Source organism: Barbatula barbatula (genome assembly GCF_947034865.1).
Source record: "Barbatula barbatula genome assembly, chromosome: 12".
In the NCBI taxonomy this organism is placed as follows: Eukaryota; Metazoa; Chordata; class Actinopteri; order Cypriniformes; family Nemacheilidae; genus Barbatula; species Barbatula barbatula.
In genome coordinates this window covers 5801666-5820321 of record NC_136775.1, presented here as the reverse complement: position 1 = coordinate 5820321, position 18656 = coordinate 5801666, and the positions used below count along the sequence as shown (strand labels likewise).

The window sequence follows — 18656 nt, the reverse complement described above, 5'->3', positions numbered from 1 at the left end:
AAATAATGACGTGCATGGATAAATAATTCATAATAATCGCTGCAACACTGTGTGCAACACTTCATTTCATGGTGTTTTTAAGGTAATCTAAACACTTTTTTTACCATGCGATGCATATTGTTTGAGTTCTGATGGACTGTACATGCGCGTGCATGCGTCTACAGTAGCTCAAGCCCCGCCCACTAGGTAGAGCTCCAGCAGCGAGCGCACGTCAACTTGTTCATCCCTGGGCGGCGCAAAACCTCACTCAGCTCTCCACAGTTATGCGCACCAAGGAGACGATTATTAGAGTTCACACGAATTACTAAGGACACTTTCTTGGCTTTGTACCAAATGCAGCCACTTTAATATCCATTTCTGCAGGTTCTAGAATTTTTTTAAAGGAAATGTCTTTCTCTGGAATGTCAACGGGATATTGGAACATGTCCTTTTCGCGTGCGCACCGAACACCTGAATAGTGCTTTTTGTGCAACAGAGGTAAAAAACCGAGTTGATCATGGAGAACAGCACTTTATACCCATTTGACAACCAGACTCTTCCTACATGGACTGATCACAGCGTCGAATACAAAATCGTAAGCATACTATCAGTCATGCTTATTTGTGGGATTGGAATCGTCGGCAACGTTATGGTCATTCTGGTAGTATTGACCACCAAGCACATGCGCACCCCAACTAACTGCTACTTGGTGAGTCTGGCGGTCGCCGACCTCATGGTCCTGACGGCAGCGGGGCTGCCCAACATCACCGAGAGTCTGTTCGGCCAGTGGGTGTACGGATATGCCGGCTGTCTCTCCATCACTTACTTTCAGTACCTGGGCATCAACGCGTCCTCGTGTTCCATCACAGCCTTCACCATTGAACGCTACATTGCCATATGTCACCCGATAAAAGCGCAGTTTCTGTGCACCCTCTCTAGAGCCAAAAAGATAATTGTTCTCGTTTGGTTTTTCACGTCCCTCTATAGCGTCATGTGGTTTTATCTTTCCGACACTAAAGAGGTAGTTTATGAAAACGCTATCCTAATCACCTGCGCCTACAGAGTGTCTAGAAACCTGTATTTACCCATATACTTCACCGATTTTGCAGTGTTTTATGTTCTCCCGCTTTTGCTGGCAACTGTTCTATACGGGTTGATAGCGAGAATTCTTTTTCTCAACCCACTCCCGACGGATCCCAAGGAACGTAGAAGGAATTGGAGAAAGGATTCGTCCGTGGGCAATAAATCCGTGAACTCCAGTTCCTCCAGCAGCACAACTGCAGCTTCTCGGAGGCAGGTAAAGTGCATATTTTGTTTTTAGTAGGTTTTTATTGGATTGCGCATTTGGAGCGCTTGTGGCATGGTCTGGATTTCTTAAACAACCGGAATTAGTCAACAAGTAACTATTTCTGCGTTGTTTCTATTTGAAATGTTTGTCATATTTTTGCCTCGAGCAGAATACAGTTAAAATGCGCCGTGAAACCTGAGTCCATCTGATAAACTCGGAGCGACTGCGCCTGTGTGGTTTTGTTGCTCTAGGGCGCGTTTGGTGTCTGGTTGTCTAAATGGTTAGAAGAAAACACATCTCATCACCTTTTTTTTAAAACCAGACCTAAAGCTATTTGTTTTAACTACACATTTGTCTGTGTCCAAGATAAAGATCGTTTCTTAAAATTGTGGGGAAACAAACAAGGTTGATTGATTATGTTTAAGGGTCAAGATTGAAAAAGTTACCTCTTTCTATAATTATCTTTTTCTTAAGATCAATTCAAACACGTAGTCAATATGTGCATTTTTCCAGCTGTTGGCTACTAAACCGTTCAGTCTTCTGATGAGAGAACATGCAAATAATGAAAATGGACGGTGGCCAGCAGCTGTCAAGTCCTTAAAAGCATCACAATGCATTGGGAGAAGTAGCCCATATGGCTCATGCACTATATTGAAAAACCAGAGAGTGGATTGGTAACATATTACCATCAATAAAAAAAAATGAACAACTGTCTATGTGGTGTAGGTGACAAAGATGCTGGCAGTGGTGGTGATCCTCTTCGCTATCCTATGGATGCCATATCGGACTCTCGTGGTGGTCAACTCCTTCCTCAAGGAGGCCTACTTGGACACCTGGTTCCTTCTCTTCTGCCGACTCTGCATCTACATGAACAGCGCCATCAACCCTATCATCTACAACGCCATGTCCCAGAAGTTCCGCGCCGCCTTTCAAAAACTGTGCCATTGTGGGTCGCAGCGCTCTGAGAAGCCCCCCACGTACAGTGTTGCCCTCACTTACAGCGTCATAAAGGAGACCTCCAATGGTGAAAGCCCAGATCACTTCACCACAGAAGATGACGTCCGCGGAGCTGCAGAAGAGCTCCTGCCTGGAAGGAAGAGGTTGTCGTTTAAAGAGTCCTCACTAGTTAGTAACGACACCTTGGCTAGAGCTTAAATCCTTACCGGTATGTTATGATGCAGGAGGACATTACATGGATTTATAGTGTCAATTGTTTCAAAGTTAAAGGGTGCCTCTGAGTAACTAGTCTGTGAGTAACTGTCTTTTAGCTACATGGGCTTGTCACATGGGCAATTGGGCATTGTTCACAACTCACACAAATCTGATTCGTTTTTCAAATCTGATATTTACAACTGACTGTTCATTCTGTCATTTTGCAAGTGATTAAATGTTTATTCAGGCAGTGCCATCAGCATCTGGTGTATATGGGTAGTTGACGAATATGCAGTAATTTTTTTGTAAAACACAATTTCAGAAGAAAAAATACACATATTTATGTAAAATGAAATCTCAAGTTTCAGAAAATATGTCACTAAATTAGTCAACTTTTTGAATTAGTTTTTAAGCATTTTTACCAAAATGTCCTATGGTGTGACATTGTAGGAAAAAATCTTATATACAAATATGAGCGTGATCTATATTCATCGTTAGACTCTTTATTTTAAGTGTTATTTATTTAGCATGAAATTGTGAAATAACATTATTTTATTCCCACGACTTTTTTGTTTTCAATAAATATGAGATGAAATTTGCTGTCATCCTGTGACTATAACTCAACTACTGCAATACCCAAACTTACCTTTAAGATATTATGAGACAAAAACTAATTTGTGGTTCTAATGTGTGTGTCACACCAAAGGACATAAATGGTAGTTATTGCATTAAATGAGAAAGCGAGGGGTATTTTCTTTTGTAATGGTGACCATCTTTTAAACGTTTATAGATATTCATTAATAAAAATAATTGTTTCCCCCAGAAAATGTAGAAATATTTGATTTTGATGAAACTTGTCTCCCTACTGCACAGCTAATTGTTATTCAAACTATATTAAGATGCAAATTAATTTTATAAAGTATAAGGCTGCTCTTTCTATAAGGAATCATTTTGATCCTATTTTTCTTTCTCTGTCATTCTCTTAGGATCTCCTCCCTCTCTGTGAATCATTGTTAATTTTCATCTGTGTGCTCTCTCTCCCATTCATTTTTCTCCCTCAATTCTTTCTGTCTCAAAACCAAAGGAGTATCTCATTTTATTTATTTTGATGACACCCCGTTACATTTTCTGCAAAAACAACAGAAAATTTGTAATTAAAGTAACTATAAAATTTAACAACACCGCAAATTATCAAAAAATAATGAGTTAAACAATTATTATTAAATTGTTTTAAATGCTTCTTAAAATTACCTCTTGTGTGATAGTACAGTACAGTTGTCACATCAGTGGACATTATCTGTCGCACCGGTGCACAATATCTGTCACACCAGAGTACATTTCAGTCTTTTGTCTAAGCTAATGACCTTGCTGTTTCTAGCTAAACTGTCAACAGCAGTTAGCAGTAATTATTTTTTAATCTTCCATGGTTATAGTTTTTCAAAAAATCAACATTTTATGCCTGATGTATTTATTACCATTGTTATGCTTTTCTGGTGTATCTACATCGATTGCCATACTAATGACATGAGCATCAATTTCGAAACCCAAGAGACTTCAAAAACAACTGGGAGAGGCTGCGGATGGAAAGCTAGTAATTTGCTTCTGGATATATGAGGATTGTAGAGCACTTGTTGTTAAAATGTTTTGAAGCAAATCACATGTATTCCCAATCTACAAAAACATTCAAAATAAACCTGTACTCTTTTTTCAAGCAGAGGCCATTCTGTACAGGTGGTATATTGCCCCAAAGCAGTCATGGGAGATACACAGACACTTGAACGGGTGATTGAACATGACTGGCCAATTTTATTGATCTGGAAATGATTAAGTGTGTGAGCTCAGGGGTAAATTCTCTGGTTCTTCCACACAGGAAATCTTTGTGACTGTAGACGCAAGGCACTGTCTAATGGCAACTGTGGAAAGGTCTCAATGCATCATTGCTAAATCATTACAGTGGGAAACTTGTTTCAGAGATGATTTTCATACAAAAGTTTATTTACTTTTGTATGAAGACAAACCAACAGTACCCAACCACCCACATAAAACGAGGCTGTTCAATAATACTTACATTTGCAGAAGTAAACAAAAAGAAACAAAAGAAGATATTTTGAAGAAAGTTGTTAACTGAACAGCACTGGCCCCCTTTAACATCTATTGTGTGTACACAAAACCAATGCAAGTGAATGGGGCCAGTTACAAACATTCTTAAAAATATCTTCTATAAAGTCTTAGAGGGTTTAAATGACAGAATGATGAGTACATTATGACAGAATCACATCTTTTGTTGACATCAAACAATCTCAAACCACAGCTAAACATGTTTTACTATATATTGTGCTCATTATGGTATCTGCTTCACTCCACCTTTCCATCGGTTTAGACTGGCTTCTTTTAGATCTGGTGCTAGTGTAGCTAGTAGAGCAGTGCCCAAAAAGCATGCAAATGAGTAGCACAGTGAGCTGTAAAAGATTTAATGAGAAGAAAATGTGTTTTGAATGTTTTCACTTTCCTAAAAATAATGGAAAGGAAATGGATAGCTCACCCAAAAATGAAGATATTTTGATCATTTACTCACCCTAATGTCATTCCAAACCTGTATGACAGATAACAAAAGAAGATATTTTGAAGAACATTGGTAAACAAACAGGTCCTCATTGACTTTGATTATATGTACAGTACACAGAACCAGTAAAATATCTTCTTTTGTGTTCCACAGAAAAGTCAGATTATGGATGACACGAGGGTGAATAAATGTTGACAGTTTTTTTACTTTTGGAAAACTGTCCATGTAAATATTATTTGATGCTGTAAAAAACGCTGTGATCCGTGTAGTTTTAATAGGTTACTTTAAAGTAAACATTGTTTTTGATATAGCGTTTTTAACCCAAATAGTATATATTTATTTATCATCAGTTGTGTTGCATGAACACAAAGGAAAAATATACAATGCATGTTCCAGTTAATCAGTGACATCAGTGTATCAACAGTACTTCTTGGTGTTTTATAACATGTTTTGTATTTTGTACCGTTGTCATTTAAAAATAAACTAGTGTATATTTGGGGAATTTACTTTGTTTATCAATCTCCTTTGAAAAAGATGTGATTTCATGCTCAGCTGTTATATGGAAGCTGTGTATGAATGTATCAGAATCTATTTGCGATTGTAATGACGTGCTTCGTGTGCTGCAAGATAAAATCCCATCAAATGGATTTACCCTAATTTCCTAGAAGTCATCCAGATATCAAATAGATTTTTTTTGTCACAGGTGTTACTGTGACAGCAGACAGCCAAGATTACAAAACGGGTTCATGGGTGTCCAAGTAAAAGGTCAAACAAGAGCTCCTTTCAGTGCATTCCATTGTAGAAGCAGTGGTGTTATTTGTCCCTAAGACTGATCTTGGAGAAAACCAGACGTATAGTGAGCCAGAAGATGGATGAAAATGAAAGGGTACCATTCCCTCCTCTCTCTCTGCAATAACAAAGTAATCACTCCATATGGAGAAGTGGCTTATCCAAAAAGTAATTTACGAAAGCCAATAAATTACAAACATTAGAGCCTTTGCGGATGCAAGCAAAATAAAAAGCCTAGAGTGGATTATGTTCAGGCGTGAAGCTGGATCTATGACAAACCGCCTGCGTGCCCGGTCATTGTGACCATAAACTGACCTCACTAAGCTTGTACCTCTGAGTGACTATATTTAAATCAACTTATATTTACAGGCCATCACCTGCATGCATTTGGCAGAACTGTGGCACATTGAAAAGATAAAAGCAATGGAAGTTTATCCATATTGTTTCTGAACCGGCAAGCCATTTTTTCATGCACATTTGTTTTAGGAATCTCACTTTTTTCCCATTTAATACAATACTTTATAATGACGAACCGCTGAGAAAATCTTTAGAGAAGAAAATCCCAAACTATATTCAATTGGCATGGCTCTGTACAACCAGAAAAAAATAATTTCTGTGCCAAAACATATTGACTTTGTTTGTGGTACTACAGAGAAACAAGCAAATGCATCCAACATTAGCCTTCGGTGTTGAACTGAACTGAATGTCCCTCAACAACAAGAGCCGGCAATAGGCAGGAGCAAGACTGGCAAATGTAAACAGCTACCGCCCAACTACAGCACCACTTATGTCAGCACTTGACCGAGAGATAAGCGTACACGATACCTTCAGGATTATTTTCGTACACTACACTCTTAAAAACAAAGGTGCTTCAAATGGTTCTTCGATGCCATAGAAGAACCTTATTTGTCTATATGGTTCCATAAAGACCTTTAACATCCGAAGAACCTTTCTGTCTCACAAACGTTTTTTGCTTTGTGGCTCTGTGAAGAACCTTTTAAGCATCTTTATTTTTAAGACTGTACACTGTTAAAGCAACCAGGCCTTTATTGGTATAAAGAGTCTGCGATACAAATAAATAGCTGTTTACATTAATTATTTTGAATAATACCAACGCAAAACTCTTCACAAATAGGGAAGACTTAAGATCAGCTGCTAAGCATGTTTGAACAAGCCTATTCAGATGTTAATTAACATTCTGTTTTCAACAAATATTGACTTAAGGCTGTGGAAATTCCTTTGCCAGACTGTTTACTTTAGCAAATAAGACCAATTAACAAAACCAATATTAGTTTTAAACACTTTTCTGCTACATCTATGCTATTCAGATTGTATGTCAACAACTGTCTCAGACATCTAAATGACCCAGATTCCTCCAAAAGTCTTCCACTCAAACCTGTGTATGTGAAGCACACAAACTTTACCTGGATCCAGCAAAACACAGATCTCACAAAAATCACACTGATCCTCGGGCTGTTTTGAGATTTTTGAGATTGTTTACTAACCGTATAGACAGAGGGGCAGCATCATTACGAAAATGAACAGGTGAACTATTACCATACTTGGTTTTCAGTTTGACATTTGCTCAACTGGCAGGCGTGGGCGACACACACACACACACACACACACACACAAACACTCAAAAACTCACTGAAGCATTAGTTTTATCTTCCGTGTTTTCCTATTATAATTCAGCTTGTGTACTGTAAGGCAACTATACTAAATACAAACAAAATCCAACCTCATATTCTAAAACAGGGGATGCCGAACTTTTCAGCCCGCGACCCCCAAAAAAGTAGGGCCAGAGACTCAAGACCCCCGCTATCCTCGGAAGTGGGTAAAGTTTAAAAACATTGACTTTCTGCACCTAATGCTGTTGCTAATGTGATGTAATCACATCAGGGGTCACAATCGAGGGGGAGGACATTCCAAAGGCTGCCGGCTTTTTATTTGCATGTGTTTATTTTTAACTTAACTAATATTTTTATATTTTGTTACACATTAAAAACGCCATTCCTAATAAAAAAAGATTTCTGGAAATCATCTTGCGACACCACCCTTGTGGCCTTGCTACCCCCCGGGGGGGGGGGGGGGTGCCGACCCCTACTTTGGGAACCCCTGTTCTAAAACATTTTAAACTTTTCTCAAAGGTGTTAACTTGTGCTTGCCTAAAACTTAAATGGTTTGCCCAGAAATTTAACATACTTAAAGAAAAATGCATAATTATGTTTGTCTATAAAAAGGGGGATATAATGATCTTCATTGAATATCTACAGTTGCTGGTGCTCTGTGTTTTGTCATCTTTAACAATATTGCAGTCATTGTCATTCAATCTATATAAATGCTTCTTAAGTATAAGATAGAAATGGTTTCAAAAGCACATTTTGAGAATATATCAAGAGCATCTGAGATCTTCTGAATGTAACATGCTTCTGCAAGAACAAAAGTGTCATGCCCTTTTGCTACAGTTGCCCACACCGCTTTTAAACTGATGCAACTTTTGCTGATGCATTCTGACCTCTGGGGTCACACCAACCTGTGATAAACATAAAAAGCCAACGCTGGAGTAATTTATGTCAATTGAATAGAACAAAATGTTAATGTAGGTATGTTTCTCCCAATAAAAAGCTGTGACTCATTTGGACACACCGTTTTTGTTACTTCGCTGCATTTAAAGGATGGCCATCTGCATTAGCAGGGTTTGCTAGGTGTGGAAATTACCTTCTTTAACCACGCGAGCACATTTTGTACTTTGCGCTTTTTCAGAAGATGATAAAAACCAAGAGAAAATGTTTCTACAGTCTGTGTGTGTTGAAGGAATCACATACAATGACTTAAAATCTGATGTTGTTAAAGCTGAAAAATCTGTACAGCCTGGATTTATGGAGCCATTGCCATAAAAATGCTAATTTACACATTAACGAGATGAACACAAAATAATGGCCAAAAATGCAACGAGTAACCAACACCTCATGGCTACAATGAAGAGAATCTTGGCATAAGTTAAGGTTTTCTGCAAGAACCAAATCGTTTTACTATGTATAATCAGCATGGGAAATGCACTCAAATTACTTCGAGGCTGCTGTCCCTGTTAAAAAAGCATGTTGGCTTCGTTAGGAAAATAAAACAGCTGACTGATAGGCAAACATTATCTGTGGAGTATTTCAGAGGTATAGCGTAGGATGGGAGATTGAGCAGATGTTTCTCTCTAAACTGTGCCCAAAATTAATGGTTAACCTCTATCATTCCCATTTTGCAATGAATGAACAGTAAGGACTCATTGGAATTCACAAATCACAGACCAGCGTTGCTAGGCAACAATTATTTTCTATCTGTCAAAGCACAAGTTGATGGGTTTCTTGTGGACAGCTGCAGAAGAAACTCGAAAGAGAAAGGTTTTGTGGACGGGGCATTGACAGTTCCATTTCGGTCAAATCGGACAAATCTGCCAGGCCACACCACAACAAATCAACCACTTAAACTAAAGATAAATCAAATTACGCTTAACCTAAATTGTATTGGTGTGGTGTCAATGTGCTCTTGTAGTTTTACTTAAAGGGTGGGTCCTTTTCTCAGTTTAGGACCGAGTCCAAAATATGAGTCATTTATTTACAAATCCCCACGAATGCATGACCTTTCACACCTAAGTGTGAACCAAGTTCTAAAGAAACACAATTTTACATACTTTGCATCGCTGTGAAGAACCTTTTAAGCATCTTTATTTTTACACTAGCAACCAGACCTCTATTGGTATAAAGAGTCTGTAATACAAATAAATTGCTGTTTACATTGATTATTTTGAATAATACTAAAACAAAGCTCTTCATAAATAAGGAAGAATTTAGATCAGCTTCTAAGCATGCTTAAACAAGCCTATTCAGATGTTAATTAACATTTTGTTTTCCTAATGTTTTCAACAAATATTGACTTATGGCCGTGAAAATTCCTTTGAAAGACTGTTTGCTTTAGCAAATAAGACCAATTAACAAAATCAATATTTGTTTAAAACAATTCTCTGCAAAAATCCTCTTTCTGTACATCCAACAAAAAACAAATCAGGCAAATAAAAGTGAAAAGCTTAGCTGCTAAGCATAACCACGGATTCACCCTCCCAAAAAAACATTTGATTAAAAAAAATATCTTGGAAAAATATCTCAAAAAAGAAATAAACTGTGTTTTTGCATTGACAAAGATTTGGGTGTTTTAAAGCTAGAGATTTCAATGTAAACACCTATGAAGGTGTTCCAGTCTGCTGACCGCATTACAGTTCCATATCACAGGCCATCACCGCACACAGCACCCTGCTCTTGATCTGACGTTTATAATGTCAAACTTTACCCCTAATGGAAATTTCAATAAACAAAGCATTAAAAAAACGATATAGAAATACATAAACTAAAATCCAATATTTTATTGAAATGTCACAAAAACAGCCTTTTCCACCTAAGAAATGTTGCCAAGTTACAAAATATTCTATGTGTTGCTGACGCGGTGAAGCTTATTCATGCATTTATGACCTCAAGACTTGACTACTGTAATGCCCAATTTTATCAGGCCACACCACAACAAATGCTGCTTACAACTGACATATTTTGATATGCAAAAGTGTGCGTGATTTTTTTACTGCTGATGATAGAAACAATACGAGGAATAAATACTGTTTTATCATTGGCTTTTCTGTCACATTACTGTGAGCACGCATGCGCGTGGTCTCTCTTTCTCACTCACACACAACGTAGCAGTGGCTCAAGTTTCCGAGTCCGTTTGCTTGAAAATAGATGCGCAAGAAAGTTGTCATATCATTAACAAAGGTGATAACATGACAAAGGTTGAACTTAACCTATGTTAAAATTGTATGTAACCTTCCTGTAGCTCAGTGGTAGAGCATGGTGTTCTCAGGAATTGCATATACTTAGAAACAAATGTATAGGATAATGCAATGTAAGTCGCTTTGGATAAAAGCATTTGCCAAATGTAAATGTTACAAGTGGAATAATTGACTCCGGTACATTCAATTATTCTAAAGTTATTTTGCGTCGTGGCCGCATTACCCCCTCGGAGTGCATTACCTTTCGAATAATTGAACAGCCCATCGTCAATTATTCCTTGATGTATTTAGTTATTTGGTAACTGCATGTTTCAAATGTGTGCTCAAATACAGCAACAACAACAAAAAATGCTTGCAGCAAAAAGCACAGATGTCTTGAGAAAAATGGTTTAGCTGGGCACAAAAGAAGCAGTTTACCAAAGAGAGGACTCAGGTGATACAGACCCAAATGCTCATGGATGACTGAGTTTTCAGCTTCAGCTTCTGATTTCTCTGACATACACAAAACAATGGAGTCACTCTGACTTCCCTCAAGATAAAGGGAATCTTGAAGACAATAAATATAGAATGTCACTTGATTTTCAGCACTTGGAAAACAAAATTTTTACATGTTTTTTCGTTTCATGTTTATTGTGTTCTTTGACATGCAAATCATATATTATATCAAATAGTATTTTGTTGGTGTTCATGCCGTTGGTTGTGCTGATGCTGTTATGTACCACTTAAACATACAGAGCAGGCAGTTTCTGCAGTAGTATTGCATACGTTGTATCTTCAAAGAGTATTACGTTTGATTACATTTATAAAAGACATACAGCTGTACGATTATTTCCGGAAAAACACGAGCAGCTTGAGGTGGGACTAGTGGGGAGAGTGGGATGGAACTGCAGCACGAGCAAGCAACACATCATCATATTAATCCCTTCATGCTTTTTACATTATGCACGTACATGCCGATTGCCACACAGACGTATGATTTACTGCATGCAGTTCATATCCGGCTAATAAAAGTGATAGGATCCCTTTGACGACACAGGGATTCAGAATTATAAAAAACTTTCCGAAACAAGTTGGAGTCCTGGGGGAGTGTATCAAGTACAGAATTACTACATCATATATCCAAAAGTTGACCATGTTGACCAGTTTCACTTGTAATATCTACTGCTTTATGACACTGAGACCTTTGATTTATTAAAGAAACAAAACAACAAATCATTACATTCTAAATCAGATGTTTAAATAATGTGTTTTTAAATCTCTTGCTGTAGTGGAGACATGAATTAATACGCCTTGAAGTCTTTGAATAATTCATTTATACTTCACATTTCATCACATTATGCCACTCAAATGAAGCTATTCCCCATATCCATCAAACTGAATAGCATTTCATATTTCATCAGTGCTAACATTTCAGAAATAATTATCTAATCCATTAGTGTGGATAATATTTCCATGGACATCACACGACCCCCACCGGAATCCCATTTTCCAGTTCTTTGTAAGCTGAATACCAGCTCTGTCTCCTGTGTTTGCTTGCAAGGTTTTGGTGAGTAAAAGGACTGATTGCTGTCTGGGTGTGTGCCTTGTGTTTCATAGACTGCATTACAAAAGACCCAGAGGTGTAAGTGGTTTTGAGGTGACCCCGTCTTCTGCTTTGGCTTGGCTTTTTGGAGGTCACTCACCTGCATAGTTTGACAGGTCACCAGTCAAAAGGTCACGTAATGGACTTCCGGTCTGAACATGTAGTGAGCAGACGTATGGGAAGTGGCTCCCGAAGTACTTTATAATTTCTACCTCATTTTTTCGGCATAAACTTTGGCACACCTTGAGTTTACTACAGGTACATTAAGATTTAACTCCGCACAACTAAATGAGTCCAAAGAAACGCGGCCGAGGGCGAAATACGACAGCGATGTACGACGATACTACAAGTGCAGACAACATGGCTAACGTTAACGTTACACAAGCTAGCTCAAGCTCGGAGCTACCTGCTGATCTCACTAAGTTACCCAAAGTGCTTCTGTCAGACCTCGCGCAGCAAACGGACTCCCTCTTGAAAAAAGCACTCGGCGAGGCACTGGCACCGTTTTCGGCATCCCTAGAACTGGTAAAGGCATCTCTTGATTCCCACGAGGAACGCATCCGTGACACAGAGGAGGGCCTCAGCGGCCACAGTGACAGGATCGAGGCTATTGAAACAACATGTACCGCACTTCTAGCTGAGAACGAGAGGCTGAAAAACAAAGTGGAGGATTTGGAAAATCGCTCTCGTAGGTCCAATCTGCGAGTCGTCGGATCCCAGAACATATGGAAGGGCCGGACACAGTCAAGTTCATGACTCAGTTTTTTGAGGAAGTTTTTATTTATTCTACATACAACTATCAGTGCAATGGTGCTCTGTATAGTTGCACAGCAAGCACTGGTTGATCCAGATGAAAATCAGGGATGTTTTTTATACTCTAAATTGTATCTGTTGACTTAGTTTGGTCCCTGTTTTCTGTCTTCTCAAGAGCTGAATAGATAACCGTACATAGGTAGAACACAAATCACTTACTGCAGTAAGAGGAGCCAACCTCAGGTTAGGATCGGAGTTATAGACAACGCTGGATGTCTTGAAAGTTTATCATCTGGGAATTCCTGCGGTTTTCTTCGTTTGAGGAAGAAAATCTAGGTTTGGGGTGTTCCGGGTGTTTTTTATTATTATTATTATTATATATTTTTTTTTTTTTTTTGTTTTATTATTTTCTTTTTTCCAACTTAAGTTTCATGAGAACTGAGGAACATTTAATTTACATGACAGCACTTTCTTTAAAAAAAAGTTAAACTGTATCTTTAGTTCCTTATTATCAATGTTTAATTTCGTCCCTACACAACTTTGCACAGTGTATGTTGACACCACTTACGACCACAAATGCACTTCCACTATGTGGATCAGGTGTAATCATATACATTTAATATGCCTCCTATGATAAATGATACAAGGTGGTACAAGCCCAGTTGGGGGGGCTGCAATTAGGTTTATGTCCTGGAATGTTAGGGGGTTGAACGGTCCCGTGAAACGTTCTAGGATTTTTTCTCATATCAAACAATTGAAAACTGATGTTTTCTTTTTGCAGGAGACACATTTACGGTTGGAAGATCACACCAGACTCCGTAAAGCATGGGTTAATCATATCTTTCATTCCAAATTTAATAGTAGATCACGAGGGGTGGCAATTCTGATTAATAAACGAACTCAATTCTCACTAAATGCAATAATTGCAGACCCTAATGGTCGATATGTTATTGTCACAGGACTATTATTTCAAATACCAGTTCTTTTGGTAAATGTGTATGCCCCTAACTGGGATGATACTGAATTCGCCAATAAGCTCCTGTCATCTCTCCCTGATTTAGATACACATAGATTGATCCTTGCAGGGGATCTTAATTGTACAATTGACCCATTACTTGATAAAGCTAGCCCCAAATCGGCCTCACCATCTGTAATGTCAAAGGTCTTCTCAGACTTTATGAGTCGAAATGGCTGCCTAGACCCATGGAGGTTTCGAAACCCGACCTCCAAACAATTGTCTTTCTTTTCTCATGTCCACCATTCTTTCTCAAGAATAGATTACTTTTTTATAGATAGCTCTTTCATTCCTGCAGTGAAATCGGTTGAATACTTAGCCATCATCATCTCAGATCATGCACCACTCATCTTAGACCTTTTTTTCACATTAAACGTTAGAGAGCAACCCTTTTGGAGACTTAATTCCCTGCTGCTTTCAAATGAGAAATTTTGCGAATATGTGTCTACTAATATAGATACCTTTCTGGAAATAAACAAGAAGCAAGGTATATCATATTCCCTACTTTGGGAAACCTTAAAAGCGTACTTAAGAGGACAAATCATCTCCTATGTAGCACATGTCAATAAAGAGCGCCGCAAACAAATACAAGACCTGACGGATTCAGTCATTAAATTAGACCGCAAATATTCTGAAAGCCCCTCCCCAGAATTATACAGAGAACGGATAGTTTTGCAGTCTAAGCTTAATCTGCTATCCACCAATCAGGCTGAATACTTATTATTGCGGACCCGGACCACTTACTATGAGTACGGTGAAAAAGCTAGTCGATTGCTGGCTCACCAGCTGAAACGTCAGGCTGCTTCACGGCTCATACCCCAAGTGAGAGACCAGGATCAAAATGTAGTCACCAACGCAAAGGAAATCAATAATACCTTTGCTAAATTTTACTCTATACTTTACACTTCTGAATTCCCATCAGATGTTACGAATATGAATAGTTTCTTAGATAATTTAGAATTACCTACTATTGAGCCTGGAGATAGTGAGGAGTTGGACCGACCTCTTACACAGTTAGAGATCACTGCAGCCATTGCAAACCGGGAAATCTCCAGGACCAGATGGTTACCCCCCCGAATTTTTTAAGAAATGTAGTGATAAACTTGCACCTCTTATGCTTGAAGCTTTTAACGAATCATTGGGAAACGGTTCCTTGCCCTCAACCCTCACACAAGCGAAGATTACGTTACTCCTCAAAAGGGACAAGGACCCTACTTACTGTGGCTCTTACCGTCCTATTTCCCTCCTAAATGTAGATATAAAAATTTTAGCCAAGGTGATAGCACATCGTTTGGAGTCCGTCCTCCCTAAAGTAATCTCTGAGGACCAAACCGGTTTTATAAAGGGTCGTCACTCTTTTTCAAATATTCGCCGGCTCGCTAACGTGATCTATTCCCCCGGTCCTTCTTCGACTACAGAAGCTGTAATCTCTCTGGACGCGGAGAAGGCCTTTGACCGGGTGGAGTGGAGATACTTGTTTTCCGTATTGGAAAGGTTTGGGTTTGGAGACACGTTCCTGGCATGGATACGTCTGCTCTACTCATCCCCACAAGCATGTATTCAAACTAATCAATCTCATTCCAGAATCTTTTCCCCTGTCGCGTGGGACACGTCAAGGATGTCCTCTATCCCCGTCCCTATTTGCAGTTGCAATTGAGCCTCTCTCACTTGCACTGAAGTCGTCATTGGTGTTACGCGGGGTTAGGCGTGGGACTGAGGAACATCGCGTCTCTCTGTATGCAGACGACCTCTTGATCTATATAAGCAATCTGGAAACCAGCATCCCCGTAATTATAGCACTATTGAACAATTTTGGGTCTTTTTCTGGCTACAAGCTTAATTATCAGAAAAGTGAATGCTTCCCCATTAATGATTCGGCAATGCAAATTAAACAAGAAGCAGTTCCCTTCCACTTAACACACTCGGGTTTCCAATATCTTGGAATAAACATTACGCGTTCCTTCACCTCTCTTTTTGGGGCTAATTTTACACGTCTAGTTAACCTAATGAAAGCTGACTTTCAAAGGTGGAGCAGTCTACCTTTGACTATTGCAGGGAGGGTACAATCAGTGAAGATGAACGTACTCCCAAAGTATTTGTATTTGTTTCAATGTCTACCGCTATTCCTGACAAAATCATTTTTTCGATCAGTTAATAAATCCATCACCTCCTTTATCTGGAAGAATAAAGTTCCAAGAGTTAACAAAGGCTTACTTCAGAGGGGTCGCGATGTGGGGGGACTGGCTCTCCCTAGTTTTATTCACTACTATTGGGCAACCAACCTACAGAAAATTTTATTCTGGCTCCATCTGCCAGACACCGACTGGTGTACACTTCAAGCGCACTCCTGCCACTCATCATCCCTCCCTGCTTTGGTGTACTCCTCCCTGCCCACAAAGTGGTCCAGGTTTACCTCCAACCCCATAGTACTGTCCACCCTTAAAATCTGGGCCCAGTTCCGGAATCATTACAAATTCACTTCTCCCTCTCCCCTAGCCCCTATTTGTAGAAATCACTTATTTCCAGCTTCCTTTCTTGATTCAACATTCATTCAGTGGGACAGGAAGCGACTTTCCTGTTTTAAAAGCTTGTACGGTATAGAAGGGTTCAATAGTTTTGATAATATATGCCAGAAATATGATCTTTCACGCAGTAACTTTTTTAGATATCTCCAAATACGCCACTGTGCTAATGCACTGTTCCCTTCCTTCCCAGTCCTTCCTACTGAGACAACATCGGAGGAAGTGACCGTCCTCTGTCCAAAAAAAGGATTGATATCACGGTTATATTCTCAACTAATGTCTCTTGAAAATCGTGACCTTTCAAAAATAAAGAAAGGATGGGAAGGCGAGTTGATGATTGAGTTGTCGGACAAACAATGGGAGGATGCACTACAGAGGATTAATTTATCCTCATCCTGTGCACACTTGGGGCTCATTCAGTTTAAAGTAGTGCATAGGGCTCATTTCAGTAGGGCTAGGCTAGCAGATATATACCCAGGAACGGACGGGAGTTGTAGTAGATGTTCCCTCTCTTCAGCTGATTTAACACACACTTTTTGGTTATGCCCCTGTCTAAATCAATACTGGTCGTCTGTTTTTCAAACTTTATCCGAAGTCATAAAAATTCAAATTAAGCCCTGTCCACTGATTGCAATATTTGGTATTCCAAATGAGAGTTTAAACTTTAACCCGGGACCAATCGGACATTATTGCTTTTACATCACTTCTTGCCCGTCGTAGAATCTTATTAGTTTGTGTCATGATTCCGCTATCATGTCATGTTTATTCTTGGTCTTGCAGCGGAGTCATGGCATAGCCTTAGGTTTTGTGTGAGAAAGACATGGTTTTGTTTTGATTCTGACATAATATGCATTCTCTCCTGTCTCGTCATTTGGCCCCGCCCCTCTCGTTCCTAGTATAGCTTTCCTCCTGTGTCGCATTACCCACTCCTGCCCATCGTTATCTCCTTTGTTAGTCTCCCTATATAATACCCTCTTGTCCATTGTCTTGGGCTGGTTGATTCTGTCGTGATCGCGGTGGAAGAACCCAATTGCAGGCAGACACGGACGATGAAGGGGTTAACAAGACTTTAATAAATACAAACAAGAACAAAAACACCCTCTATGGGGGAAAACACTAACAAAACTAAGATACAAAACTGAAAACAAAGACTTCCCACAAGGGGGGCAAAAAGAAACAACTAGGACTAACAAACAAGGAACTCTGAAACCATACATGAACTAGGAACACTATATACATGGCAGGAAACGTGGAAACAAGGCAGGATACATGTACCTGTTTCCCGTACATGTATCCTGCCTTGTTTCCACGTTTCCTGCCATGTATGTCGTGTTCCTAGTTCATGTATGGTTTCAGAGTTCCTTGTTTGTTAGTCCTAGTTGTTTCTTTTTGCCCCCTTGTGGGAAGTCTTTGTTTTCAGTTTTGTATCTTAGTTTTGTTAGTGTTTTCCCCCATCGAGGGTGTTTTTGTTCTTGTTTGTATTTATTAAAGTCTTGTTAACCCCTTCATCGTCCGTGTCTGCCTGCAATTGGGTTCTTCCACCGCGATCACGACAGTTTGGACATCCGCTACTCCACCGGCGGTGTCCGAATGGTTAATGGATGTTTTATTCTTTCTTAAATTACAACCCCAAAACAGAAAAAGTTGGGACAAAGTCTTAAATTAAAATTAAAACTGAAAACAGTGATCTGAAAACCCTTTTTGGTGTGTATTGCACTTAGAAACTTTAGACTAACCTTTGTCTGATGTTTTACAAGATTATTTTTATTGTCTCTTCAAAATAAACACATATATGCATTTTGAGTCTTGCAACATATTCCAAAAAAAGTTGGGACAGTAAAACATCTACCACTTTGTAACATTGCCATTTCCTTTCACAATACTCAAAAGACGTCTAGGGACAGAAGACACAAAGTGATTTAATGTTTCAGGTGGAATTTTGTCCCATTCTTCCTGTAAACATGTCTTGAGGTGTGCAACAGTATGAGGTCTTTGTTGTCGCATTTTACGCTTCAAAATGCGCCACACATTTTCTATTGGAGACAGATCAGGACTGCAGGCAGGCCAGTCCAGCACCCGCACCCTGTTCTTTCGCAGCCATGCCTTTGTAAGGCGTGCAGAATGTGGCTTTGCATTATCCTGTTGAAATATGCATGGCCGTCGCTGGAAGAGGCGTCGTCTTGAA

The 18656-nt window shown here is 39.2% G+C and overlaps 1 protein-coding gene across 1 annotated transcript; it reads left to right on the top strand.

Annotated features, from left to right (window-relative positions):
* Positions 1-222: 222 nt before the first annotated feature.
* On the top strand, positions 223-3242 carry trhra (thyrotropin-releasing hormone receptor a). Its single transcript, XM_079470407.1, has 2 exons — positions 223-1276; positions 1994-3242. Exons 1-2 carry the CDS (start codon positions 497-499, stop codon positions 2420-2422), a joined length of 1209 nt encoding a protein of 402 aa, XP_079326533.1. The 5' UTR covers positions 223-496; the 3' UTR covers positions 2423-3242.
* The last annotated feature ends 15414 nt before the right edge of the window (positions 3243-18656 follow it).